A 14,193-nucleotide genomic window follows, 5' to 3' on the forward strand; every position below is an offset into this window, starting at 1 on the left:
TCACAAGTTTGCTTTAACATTCTTAAATCTCTCCCCTATATTAGCATTTGTCAAGTTGAAGAGTTAAAACCTGCAGGGAACTTACAATTAAAAAACAGGGATCATGACCACTAGCTGAGCTCCAGCAGAATAGTTTATATGATGGGCAGGAAAAAACATCTGTATCTATAAAGCTATTATAAAAAGAGGAATATAGAACCACTGTGTTAACGAAATGACCACCATTAATTCAGGGTAGAATTTAGCATGAAATATAAGATTAAAAATTACTATGTATTATCATCCGTAGAGATATGTTCTTACTAATACTCAAAATACTCATTGAAATGGATGGTAAGGTTGTAGGCAACAGGATTAATCACCTACAAAAATCATGAGTGGTTTGTCCAGCTAAGATCCCAAAGATCTTCAACATCAAATTATTTTTGCTTAAGCAGTCTGAAAAGATCTACTTAGAATTCTTACACCGATTTAAAAGTAATGAGTCTGATGATATGTGTGTGTATGTGGGGCAAGAAGTGGACAGAAGGCTATCTGGCCAGCATAATATAGTGAAAGCATACTGAAATAAAAAAAGCTAAAAGATTGAACCATAATGACCAGTAAATACAATAAATTTCATCTACTTTCTAGTCTAGTATAACAGATCTTAATTAAAAGTACTAATATATAAATAAAACAACTTGATTAATTGTTCTTAGCAATACTAATGTATGTACAACTTTCACACAGGTTAAATGCCCAAAATAATTATCTGGCCTAATGTTAAAAGTGAAGTACTGTGCGTCAAAGGACAACATCAAGTGAAAACAATTCACAGAATGGGAGAAGATTTTTGCAAACTGTAAATCTGATGAGGGACTTTTAAGAGGTTTTTTTTGTTTTTTTAGTATATTCTATATACAACTCAATAATAAAAGAAACTCAATAAAATGGGCAAAGGATCTGAAAAAAAATTTCTCCACAGAAGATATGTAAATGGCTGATAAGTACATGAAAAGATGATCAACATGATTAGCCATCAGGAAAATGAAAACCACGAGATACCACTTCACACACGCTAAGAAAGCTATAATAAAGGAATCAGATAATATTAAATGTTGGTGAGGATGTGGAAAAACATGGAACCTTTATACATTGTTGGTGGAAATGTAAAAATGGTATAGCTGTTCTGGAAAAAAAAGTCTGGGAGTTCCTCAAAAGGTTAAACAGAGTTATCATATGGCTGTAAATCCATTCTTAGGTATGTACCCAAGAAATACAAACATATGTCCATACAAAAACCTGTACATGAATGTTCACAGCACCATTATTACTATTTTTTAATATTTATTTATTTATTTATTTGACTGCGTGGGTCTTAGTTGCGGCATGCGAGACCTAGTTCCCTGACCAGGGATCGAACCCGGGCCCCCTGCATTGAGAGCATAGTCTTAACCACTGGACCACCAGGGAAGTCCCATAGCAGCACTATTCTCAATAGTCAAAAAGCAGGAATGACCCAAATGTCTGCCAATGATAAATGGATAAATAAAATGTGGTTTATCCATACAAAAGAATATTTTGGGGAAATAAAAAGAAATGAAGTAGTGATTAACAATATAATAGGATGAACCTAGAAAACACTCTCAGTGAAAGAAGCCAGTGACAGAAGCCAGACACAAACGACTACATATTCTACATTTCTATTTATATGAAATGCCCAGAACAGGCAAATCCATAGAGAAAGATTAGTGGTTGTTTAGGGCTGGGTGAGGAGAAATTGGTAGTGATTACTCACGGGTATGGGGTTTCTCTTACGGTGTGATTACACTGTTCTAAAACTGACTACAGTAATGGTTGCACATCTTTGTGAATATAGTAAGAACCACTGAATTGTACACTTTATTTTATTTTTTTACATCTTTATTGGAGTATAATTGCTTTACAATGGTGTGTTAGTTTCTGCTTCATAACAAAGTGCATCAGTTATACATATACATGTGTTCCCATATCTCTTCCTTCTTGCGTCTCCCGCCCTCCCACCATCCCTATCCCACCCCTCTAGGTGGTCACAAAGCACCGAGCTGATCTCCCTGTGCTATGCGGCTGCTTTCCACTAGCTATCTATTTTACGTTTGGTAGTGTATATATGTCCATGCCACTCTCTCGCTTTGTCACAGCTTACCCCTCCCCCTCCCCATATCCTCAAGTCCATTCTCCAGTAGGTCTGTGTCTCTACTCCTGTCTTACCCCTAGGTTCTTAATGACATTTTTTTTTCTTAAATTCCATATATATGTGTTAGCATACGGTATTTGTCTTTCTCTTTCTGACTTACTTCACTCTGTATGACAGACTCTAGGTCCATCCATCTCATTACAAATAACTCAGTTTCATTTCTTTTTATGGCTGAGTAATATTCCATTGTATATATGTGCCACATCTTCCCTATCCATTCATCCGATGATGGACATCTAGGTTGTTTCCATCTCTGGGCTATTGTAAATAGAGCTGCAATAAACATTTTGGTACATGACTCTTTCTGAGTTATGGTTTTCTCAGGGTATATGCCCAGTAGTGGGATTGCCGGGTCATAAGGTAGCTCTATTCGTAGTTTTCCAAGGAACCTCCATACTGTTCTCCATAGTGGCTGCACCAATTCACATTCCCACCAGCAGTGCAAGAGCGTTCCCTTTTCTCCACACCCTCTCCAGCATTTATTGTTTCTAGATTTTTTGATGATGGCCATTCTGACTGGTGTGAGATGATATCTCATTGTAGTTTTGATTTGCATCTCTCTAATGATTAACGATGTTGAGCATTCCTTCTGTGTTTGTTGGCAGTCTGTATATCTTCTTTGAAGAAATGTCTATTTAGGTCTTCTGCCCATTTTTGGATTGGGTTGTTTGTTTTTTTGTTATTGAGCTGCATGAGCTGCTTATAAATTTTGGAGATTAATCCTTTGTCAGTTGCTTCATTTGCAAATATTTTCTCCCATTCTGAGGGTTGTCTTTTGGTCTTGTTTATGGTTTCCTTTGCTGTGCAAAAGCTTTGAAGTTTCTTTAGGTCCCATTTGTTTATTTTTGTTTTTATTTCCATTTTTCTAGGAGGTGGGTCAAAAAGGATCTTGCTGTGATTTATGTCATCGAGTGTTCTGCCTATGTTTTCCTCTAAGAGTTTTATAGTGTCTGGCCTTAAATTTAGGTCTTTAATCCATTTTGAGCTTATTTTTGTGTATGGTGTTAGGGAGTGATCTAACCTCATACTTTTACATGTACCTGTCCAGTTTTCCCAGCACCACTTATTGAAGAGGCTGTCCTTTCTCCACTGTACATTCCTGCCTCCTTTATCAAAGATAAGGTGACCACATGTGCATGGGTTTATCTCTGGGCTTTCTATCCTGTTCCATTGATCTATGTGTCTGTTTTTTGTGCCAGTACCACACTGTCTTGATTACTGTAGCTTTGTAGTATAGTCTGAAGTCAGGGAGCCTGATTCCTCCAGCTCCGTTTTTTGTTCTCAAGATTGCTTTGGCTATTCGTGGTCTTTCGTGTTTCCATACAAATTGTGAAATTTTTTGTTCTAGTTCTGTGAAAAATGCCAGTGGCAGTTTGACAGGGATTGCATTGAATCTGTAGATTGCTTTGGGTAGTAGAGTCATTTTCACAATGTTGATTCTTCCAATCCAAGAACATGGTATATCTCTCCACCTATTTGTATCATCTTTAATTTCTTTCATCAGTGTCTTATAATTTTCTGCATACAGGTCTTTTGTCTCCTTAGGTAGGTTTATTTCGAGATATTTTATTATTTTTGTTGCAATGGTAAATGGGAGTGTTTTCTTGATTTCACTTTCAGATTTTTCATCATTAGTGTATAGGAATGCCAGAGATTTCTGTGTATTAATTTTGTATCCTGCTAATTTACCAAAGTGGGGTTTATTCCAGGAATGCAAGGATTCTTCAATATACGCAAATCAATCAACGTGATACACCATATTAACAAATTGAAGGAGAAAAACCATATGATCATCTCAATAGACGCAGAGAAAGCTTTCGACAAAATTCAACACCCATTTATGATAAAAACCCTGCAGAAAGTTGGCATAGAGGGAACTTTCCTCAACATAATAAAGGCCATATATGACAAACCCACAGGCAACATCGTCCTCAATGGTGAAAAACTGAAAGCATTTCCACTAAGAAGAGGAACAAGACAAGGTTGCCCACTCTCACCACTCTTAATCAAAACAGTTTTGGAAGTTTTAGCCACAGCAATCAGAGAAGAAAAGGAAATAAAATGAATCCAAATCAGAAAAGAAGAAGTAAAGGTGTCACCGTTTGCAGATGTCATGATACTATACATAGAGAATCCTAAAGATGCTACCAGAAAACTACTAGAGCTAATGAATTGTACACTTTAAATTGGTGAATTGTATGGCATGTGAATTATGTCAATAAAGCTGTCATATAAAAAGTGATGTATACATTCATGAAATGCGTATTAAACACTCCAGTGTGCCAGGTGCTATGTTAAGCAAAGCCACAAGCCTATCAAGACACTTCTTCCCATAATCAGACAGAAAAAGACAAATACTATATGATCTCACTTATATGTGGAATCTAAAAGAGCTGAACTCACAGAAACAGAGAGTAGTAGATGGGTTGAGGGGTGGGGGAAATGAGGAGACATTGGTCAAACGGTACAACCTTTCAGTTAAAAGATGAGTAGGTTCTGGGATCTAATGTATAGCATGGTAACTATAGTTAACAGGATTGTATTGTACTCTTAAAAGTTGCTAAGAGAAACATTGAATGTTTCAAGAGATATTGAATGTTACCACCAACAACAAAACAACAAAAACAAAAACCCCTATGTGAAGTGACAGATGTATTAACTAATTTTATTATGGTAATCATTTCACAATATATACATATATCAAATCATTGTGTTATATAACTTAATGTTATTTGTTAATTCTATCTCAATAAAGGTGGGGGAAAAAAAGACACTTTTCCCTATGGTCATAAAAAATTTCTTCTTTGTTACCCAAAACTTTCCTAACTTGTTTTGTACATTTAGATCTTCAAACCATCTGTAATTTATATACAGTGAGTTATAAATCTTGATTCCCAAATAGCCAAATGTTTCAACCCCATTTACTGAATATAAATTCCTTTCTGCACAAACTGACAATGTTATTTTTGTTATGAACTAAATTTCTAGTAAACATGTGGTCAGCTTCTAAATTTTCTGACATTCTGCTAATCTATTTGTCCATACCTAAAGCAATACTACATTGTTTTAATTACTATAGTCTTAACATATGCTCTGACGTCTGCAGGTGCTAAATTATTGGTAAAAATAACTTTTGGCTATTCTTGAGCTTTCTCTGATTCTAAAGCTCTATATAAATCTGCAGGTTTATAAAGAACTCCAATAAGATTTGAATTAGAATTTTACAAATTTATAAATAAATTAGGAGATACTGCCTTATTTCTGTCAGGTCTACTGCTAAAATCCCACCTCTAAGAGAGGCCTTCCCTTGACTATCCTATATGACAGTAGCTCTCCTGGCACTCCCTATTTCCCTTAATTTTGATTTTTAGAGCATATTACCATCTAACATATTATATATCTTACCATCTTTTTCTGGTCTCCCTTCACCACTACCCCAACTTACCCAATAAAGTGCCATAAAAGTAGGGACCCTTCATTTGTTCACAGTTCTGTCTGCAACTGACAGAACACACAGAATGAGCTCTCAAATGTTTATAGAGTAAATGAATCTTCAAAAGTGAATATTCCAAACCAGGAATGTCATATTTCTGTTTATTATGGTCTTCTTTTGATCTTTCAATGAAGTTTTAAAGTTTTCTTTACATGGGTCTTATATTTCCAGTTTTATCTGTAAGTATTTTATACTTGGATATTCTTTGGAGTAAAACTGTTTTTCCATTTTGGATGGAATGCTATGATTGGTATATGTTGCTCTTGTATCCAGCCACATTTTTCTGGTTAAGGACGTTTTCCTTCCTTTTCTACCTTAGTATGCTTCAGAAGCGAGAACGAGTTAGCCTTAACCTACTTCAGGGCTCCTACCATACCCACTTCTTATCCTACTACACTTGAGTCACAAGATAACTTTTCGCTATTCTGAGTGTACTTTTCATGACTCCATGCCATATATGTCATTCTGATGTAGGGCTGAAATAAGAGACATTAGAATGAGACCTTGTTCTCTCTATGTTGCAGCCAAAGCCACCAAATTTCTTCTAAGAGAAGACAATTATTATCAGGATATATGACAGTGTTCTAAAACTGCAGGTAGCAACCCAACAGTAGATCATGGCCATCATTTAAAAAGCTAATCTGAGGAATATCAGTACCTGTCACACAGAGTAAGGTAAGTATTGGTTTATGAAACTTCTGTTATATGTAAATGTGTGATGATAAAAAAAAAAAGTATAGTGTCAGTAAAAAAGAAAATGGAAATACACTGATATAGGAGATGTACTGAAGAAGAGAAATTTAGCAAGGGGAGGAGAGGAAGGTGGGACAGGAAGATCATGGAAAGGAAGGAAGCAATAGCAAGAAAGTTCTAAGAAGAGTTATCTAAGTGTGAGTCAGCAAAGGCCTCAACTGGGCCACTGAAGTAGACATGAGAAGGAAGAGTTCTAAGGAAAAACTGCACACTTCCCCCATCTCCTATGAAGTAAAATGAAATTGAACTATTTGAAAAAAAAAAAAGAAATGTTTTATTTTACTCACTTTATTCAAGATCATTCTCCTGAGAAGTCTTAAACGTTAAAATTTGGAATGTTTTGTTTTACAGTCACATTACAAATAATTCTTACCTTACTCTCTCTTTCTAATTCACTTCGCAGCCATTCAAAGTCACTGTATCTTCTTCTAACAGTAGATTCCTTCAGCTTGAAAATAGGCAGATTTGTCTGAAACAAACAGAAAATCACTCCTAAGTTGAAGCATGTTATAGTGACTTCAAAAAAGTGGGGGGTTGGGGGAGGACCTGTTTGTCAAATTGATAATATGGCAAGCCTAGTTATGTTAATATAAGAAAATCATAAAGTTATTAAGATGACATTTTACCTTTAAATGTAAAAAAGTACATTTTTTACATGGCTGTTAAAAAGTATGTTATTTATACTAGAATACAACTTTTAAAATGCACGTTTGTACATATGCTTTTGGATGTCATTCTGCCTGACGTCAGTTACATAAATATAGGTCAGTTTTTCTATTTCAGTAAGCTGTAAAAATGTCAGGAGTGAGATGAAGCTAGCTCTGATTGCTATACAGTTTAGTATACAACGCTCATAGGGGAAACAGACCTTAACTACTTTGAAATGAAATACAAAATATTTTGTTATTACGACTAAATTAGATGTTTCATAGTGAAAGAAAAGAATACAGAATTATTCTTAATAGTCTTCTTAAAAATGCGAGAAAACAGCAGGGAAAGAGTGCAATGCACTCTTACCACCAATAGGAAATTAGGAGTCATACACATAAGGTCTATCTATCCAGAGCTTACAGGCTGAGGGCAAGTTTAAGAACTGAAAACATAATGCCCAGTACCTTGAGGTTACCTCGGAATGGAAGACTATTCTTGAAAGAACGCAAAGACTACTTCGGTCAAATTCTAAACTTAAAGTAATAAGAAAGATTTCTATTATCGTTTACTGATCCTAAAGAGAAAATACACTACCAAATGCAATTTAAAATTGTTTACGACTGAGGGCTATTAGCAGAAGCTGTATACCACTACAATTTTATAATCAAGAATAGATTTTAAAATGCATATAATATCACAAAGTTGGTAGGGACAGAAATGACCTAACACAATTAATGCCATACCATACTGAAAATGCTATTTAATACTACGTACTCTCAGATTATATTTTGTCCTTTATTCAGTCTTTGCACTTGTAGAATGACAAACTGTTTTAAAGCTGAAAAGAAAAAGTGTCACCAGAAGGAAAGACTGGCTTCTTACAGGGACATCATCATCATGTAAAATTCACCCCTAAGAAACTTCCAATCATTTGTTAAACTTAATGCCACTAGTAAGTGTCATTCAGCAAAAGAAAAGCTTTTTATTCAGGACCTTAAACCCATTTTGCAGTGGTTTCAATTTTTTCCAATGTGTATTAACTTCTCTATGTAGTATACCTTATAGCTTGGAATCTTCTACAGATGCTATTGGGCATAACACTGTATAGGTTTCAAGCATGAAACCAAATCTCACAAGAGGTTTAAAAGCACTTGAATTTTCTTTCCCAGGTAACCACAACATTTGTTCATTGTATTAATGACTAAGAGCAAAATTGCACCTAACAAGACTCTTATTATACTAAAAGTCAAGCTTATATTTAGAGATGCTGGCTTGCTGTACAGAGGGGTATTCTCACTCCCCAAAGGGAATAAAATTAGGTCCCCTGGAGAGCAGGATGATAATTCCCAGAAAGCAAGCACTGGATTATTTCTCTCTAATTTCACCCATTGGCTTTTTAACCAAGTTCACCCTTCCGCATTAAAATATTAAGTCTTTGTAAGTGTCTAAAGATAGAAAGGCCTTTACAGAATTGAGTGTTTTCTGCAGGTGAGACTTTACATTTTGAATTCCCTCCTCTCAAATTACTTTACAAAAGGGATTAGCTGCTCTCTTTATTCAATATGTTAAGATCAAGCTTGTGAAAAGAGTTCCCTAAGAATTTTCATACTTATGGGTACGGAAGTCTATAAAGTTAATCTCTGAAACAACATATCAAGCTTACAGGTACAATGTTGAGGGAAGAATGCCAATTCAGCTCATTTTACCTCCATTTTCCCTTTTGAACTTTTGACACAAGCATGATTATATCTGATTCACTTTAATAGACAGGTAGTGGGAGGGAGAAAAAGTCCATTCCTTTCTATGATTAGCTAAGAGTTTGATAGATTATATATTAAAAAAAGATCATGGTTAGCTTAAGAAAATTTCATGGTTTTCTCAGCTGGTTATAATTTCTCTTTATATGAGGACTGCTTTAGAGTTTTTTGTGGTTTTTTTTTAACATCTTTATTGGAGTATAATTGCTTTACAATGGTGTGTTAGTTTCTGCTTCATAACAAAGTGAATCAGCTACACATATACATACATCCCCATATCCCCTCTTATGTCTCCCTCCCGCCCTCCCTATCCCACCCCTCTAGGTGGACACAAAGCACCGAGCTGATCTCCCTGTGCTATGCAGCTGCTTCCCACTAGCTATCTATTTTACATTTGGTAGTATATATATGTCCAGGCCACTCTCTCACTTCATCCCAGCTTCCCCTTCCCCTTCCCCGTATCCTCAAGTCCATTCTCTATGTCTGCGTCTTTATTCCTGTCCTGCCACTACGTTCTTTAGAACCTTTTTTTTTTTTTAAGATTCCATATATATGTGTTAGCATACGGTATTTGTTTTTCTCTTTCTGACTTACTTCACTCTCTATGTCAGTCTCTAGGTCCATCCACCTCAATACAAAAAACTCAATTTCGTTTCTTCTTATGGCTGAGTAATATTCCATTGTATATATGTGCCACATCTTCTTTATCCATTCATCTGTCGATGGACACTTAGGTTGCTTCCATGTCCTGGCTATTGTAAACAGCTGCAATGAACATTGTGGTACATGACACCTTTTGAATTATGGTTTTCTCAGGGTATATGCCCAGTAGTGGGATTGCTGGGTCATATGGTAGTTCTATTTTTAGTTTTTTGAGGAACCTCCATACTGTTCTCCATAGTGGCTGTATCAATTTATATTCCTACCAAGAGTGCAAGAGTGTTCCCTTTTCTCCACACACTCTCCAGCATTTATTCTTTGTAGATTTTTCGATGATGGCCATTCTGACCGGTGTGAGGTGATACCTCATTGTGGTTTCGATTTGCATTCCTCTAATGATTAGTGATGTTGAGCATCCTTTCGTGTATTTGTTTATAGAGTTTCGATAAAGTCACATCAAGTAATTCTTAGTATTATTTGCCCATTATTTTTAGAGTGGTAAGTGTGCCTGTTAACTTCTCCCTGATCATCACAAGGACTTGCAATTCAACTTGATCAAAATACAAATGAAAGATGCTGAGGTTTTTTGTTTAAGCCACTGGACTATCCCTGTTGATTACAAACTCTCATGATTGGTCACTTTCAACTTATTTAACCCTTATAAGATATTCTATTTTGGTTTTCTAAAGAGAAAAGAGTAAGGATAATTTGTTTCCCCTACAGTTTTGGGAGGATGCAACTATTACTACAGTTTAAGAGCATCTATAAAAGGGCACAGTGCTAGATAAGATGAGGAATATAACAATGAGTAAGATGCAGTCCCGGCCCTTATGAAGCTTATAATATGTTAGGTTACAAGATAAGCATATAAAAAGTTAAATTTACATGGTTAAAAATACCATACACCATAAACAAAAAGTTGAAAGACCACAAAAAACTGTAGACAAATATATGCAATAAAAAACAAAGAAATAATTTCATGAAAATGTAAAGAACTTAAAAACTAATGAAAGATAAAGCTGAATAACCTGACAAACAGAACAGGCAGAACACACAAAAACTATGTCAATAATGTTCAACTTCACTCACACAAGAAATGCCAGTCAAAACAGTAAGATCCCATTTTCATTTGTCAGACAAGCAGGTATTAAATTTTAATACCCAATGATGGTGAAGATAGATAGGCATCTAAAAAACTTGCTGATAATAGTGAAAACTGGTACAACCTTTTAAGGAGGGTGTTTTGGTGATATCTATCACTCTTTTAAATGCATTTATCTTTTTTTCTTAGTTTAATTAAAACTTTTTTTTCAATTTATTTATTTATTTTTGGCTGCGTTGGGTCTTTGTTGCTGCACGCGGGCTTTCTCTAGTTGCGTCAAGCAGAGGCTACTCTTTGTTGTGATGTGTGGGCTTCTCATCGCAGTGGCTTCTCTTGTGGAGCACGGGCTCTAGGCGCGCAGGCTTCAGTAGTTGTGCCACGCGGGCTCAGTACTTGTGGCGCACGGGCTTAGTTGCTCCACGGCATGTGGGATCTTCCCGAACCAGGGCTCGAACCCATGTTCCCTGCATTGGCAGGCGGATTCTCAACCACTGCGCCACCAGGTAAGTCCCAATGCATTTATCTGTTTTTTTTTGCGGTACGCGGGCCTCTCACTGTTGTGGCCTCTCCTGTTGCGGAGCACAAGTTCTGGACGCGCAGGGTCAGTGGCCATGGCTCACGGGCCCAGCCGCTCCGCGGCATGTGGGATCTTCCCGGACCGGGCACGAACCCATGTCCCCTGCATCGGCAGGCGGACTCTCAACCACTGTGCCACCAGGGAAGCCCGCATTTATCTTTTGAGCCAACAATTCCACCAGGAATTAATCCTACAAATATTTCCACATATGCAGAAAGGTATCAGTGCATAGAAATTTACTTTAGCATTGTTTATATAATAGCAAAAAACAAAAAATCACAACACACACACCAAAACCCAGAAAACTAAAAATCTTATTAAACTGTTACAAATGTAAAATGAATTATTATACAGCTTTTAGAAAATATAACTCAGCCATAGACTGATCAGGAAGCCTGCCTGAGACGTGTAAAGTATAAGAAGTTTCAGAACAGTATCTATCTACAGTATGATACCATTTGTATAAAGTAAAAGGAAAAAGCATAAAGGAACTGACGATTGGTTTGGTCAGTATTCCTTTAACACACGGAGTCAGCCATACTTCAGGAAGACAGTTGAGAATGGTGAAAACAGTGTGAACTACATGCAGAGAAGAAAGAAGTATATTTAGGAAGTAATTCTTGTATATTCTAAACCATAGGAGACGATGGGAATTAAAACTGAAAAGCCTGAATGTCTGGCTAAGGTATCTCCTGTGAGCACCAGCAGTTAACAAACATCTCTGAACAGGAAAATATCTTTAAATAAAAAAAGTATAACAGAGAAGTTACTATGAATTCAACAGATTAGCTACATGTACTACCAAGGGGCAGCATGAAAACAGATGGTTCTATTCTCACCACACACAGAAGCATTTTTTTGGTGGTAATTATGTATGATTCTGGATATTAACTAGACTTATTGTGGTGATCATTTCACAATGTATACAAATATCAAATCATTATGTTGTACACCTGAAACTAATATAATGCTATATGTCAGTTATTCCTTAAAAAAAGAAAAAGGTTGGTTCTAGCTAGTTTTAAGTTTTATCTGCTTGAAGAATATGGAAAAGAGACAGACAACTGAGGCAAATTGTAGCAAAAATTCTTTAAAGGTTTTTTTTTGGATATCATTTAAAATGCTTTTGACTTATCCAGAGACAAATAAAGTGCTGAATTCTGAAACTAAACATAAGTCAGACTTAACTATGGTTAACTTAAGATGACTAAAACTTCTGAAACTTAAAAGGCAAGATTTAGTATCTTCTCATCCTTACATTCATATTTTCCTCCTAATTTCAAGAAAAGTTGCTCTAGGGACTTCCCTGGTGGTCCAGTGGGTAAGACTCTGTGCTCCCAATGCAGGGGACCCAGGTTTGATCCCTGGTAGGGGAACTAGATCCTGCATGCATGCTGCAACTAAGAGTTCACATGCCGCAACTAAGAGCCCGCATGCTGCAGCGAAGATCCCATGTGCCACAACTAAGACCTGGAGCAGCCCCAATAAATAAATAAATAAATAAAAAGAAAACAAAGAAAAGCTGCTCTAGTTGCTCAAGCTGAGCATAAACTAGAAACCACTGTTTTCCTCTAGCTATGGTTCATTTTACCTAACAGGTAAAAGTGTCAAACTCAGCCATTTGTATGAAATAACAATATTTGAGGAACAGTGACCAGAGACAGGCAAGATCAGAGACAAGCAAAACTAAAGTCCATCATTAGGCAGAAACCATAAACTAAGACAGCCATCAGCTATTTGTGTAGGTATGTGTTATTAGTAAATGCTGAAGGTAAGCTTAAGTAACCTTGGCCTATTTTAGACTTCTCAGTTTCACTCATGGAGTTATGAACGTTCTGCAAAGCAAAGACAGAGGCTCCTAATAAACATCAACTATTGTCATACATATAAGAAACTGCAAATTAACCATAATTTAAAGCTATGTCAGGGCTATGGCCCAAACTAACACTTAAAAAGCAGAGAATTATAATCATCTGACCCTCAAAAAGTTAAGTTGATTGCCTGGAATCCATAAAGTCTATAAAAACTATTTTATTCCACATTGAAAATATGCTTTTAGTAATCATAATAAGCCAAATACTAGTTAAATGTCACCACTACTTAATAACATTTTTTTGGAAAACTATAAAATAGGTTACCTATATTAACAAGGGAGGCAAAAGCTGAGAATACAACACGAGTGATCAGATCTGGCACTGAAAGGAGCTTTTAAAGTCATATCTAAATATAGAACACAATATTAAAAAGTCAGAGCTAAAAAAGTCAATCCAAAATCTCTACTCCGTATCCTATTCCTACTACTGAAGTCAAAGAAGTCTTCTTCAACCTGGTTATGCTTCAGAATTACCTGAGTAGTTTAAAACAACTTCTTAAATGAAGAATAACACAAATAGAGAAAAGTGCACAAATACATTGAGGGTACAGCTCAATAAGTTTTCTGGTGGTAGTAATCTGGGTAGTCCTAAAACAAAACAAAACAAAACAAAACAAAACATGGGGTGTCCCTGGGGGCATAGTGGTTAAGAATCTGCCTGCCAATGCAGGGGACATGGGTTCGAGCCCTGCTCCGGGAAGATCCCACATGCCGTGGAGCAACTAAGCCCGTGCGCCACAACTACTGAGCCTCTGCTCTAAAGCCTGTGAGCCACAACTACTGAGCCCACGTGCCACAACTACTGAAGCCTGCGCTCCTCAACAACAGAAGCCACCTCAATGAGAAGCCTGCGCACTGCAACAAAGAGTAGGCCCCGCTTGCCGCAACTAGAGAAAGCCCACATGCAGCAACGAAAATCCAATGCAGCAAAAAATAAATAAATAAATTTATTTTAAAAAAAAGAATCAAGCACTGCCTCATTATTCCTCTTTTTTTTTTAACGTTTAAGTTTTTTACTGATTTGACACAAAATGAAGATAACATAAAATTCTTTACAAGATTCACACTGGTAACAAATTGGTTAAGGAATGTCAGTTCAGAGTATTTAA

General features: G+C 36.3%; 1 protein-coding gene across 2 annotated transcripts in view; it reads right to left on the reverse strand.

Annotated features, from left to right (window-relative positions):
- The window catches only part of SNX3 (sorting nexin 3), a 43,717-nt gene that overhangs the window by 3,705 nt on the left and 25,819 nt on the right, over positions 1-14,193 (reverse strand). For both annotated transcript variants that reach the window (XM_079938626.1, XM_079938627.1), the window contains one exon: positions 6,838-6,933. In XM_079938626.1, the coding sequence (XP_079794752.1) occupies positions 6,838-6,933 (96 nt within the window). The remainder of the gene's footprint in view (positions 1-6,837; positions 6,934-14,193) is intronic.

The sequence above is a fragment of the Stenella coeruleoalba genome (assembly GCF_951394435.1).
Source record: "Stenella coeruleoalba genome assembly, chromosome: 12".
NCBI lineage: Eukaryota > Metazoa > Chordata > Mammalia > Artiodactyla > Delphinidae > Stenella > Stenella coeruleoalba.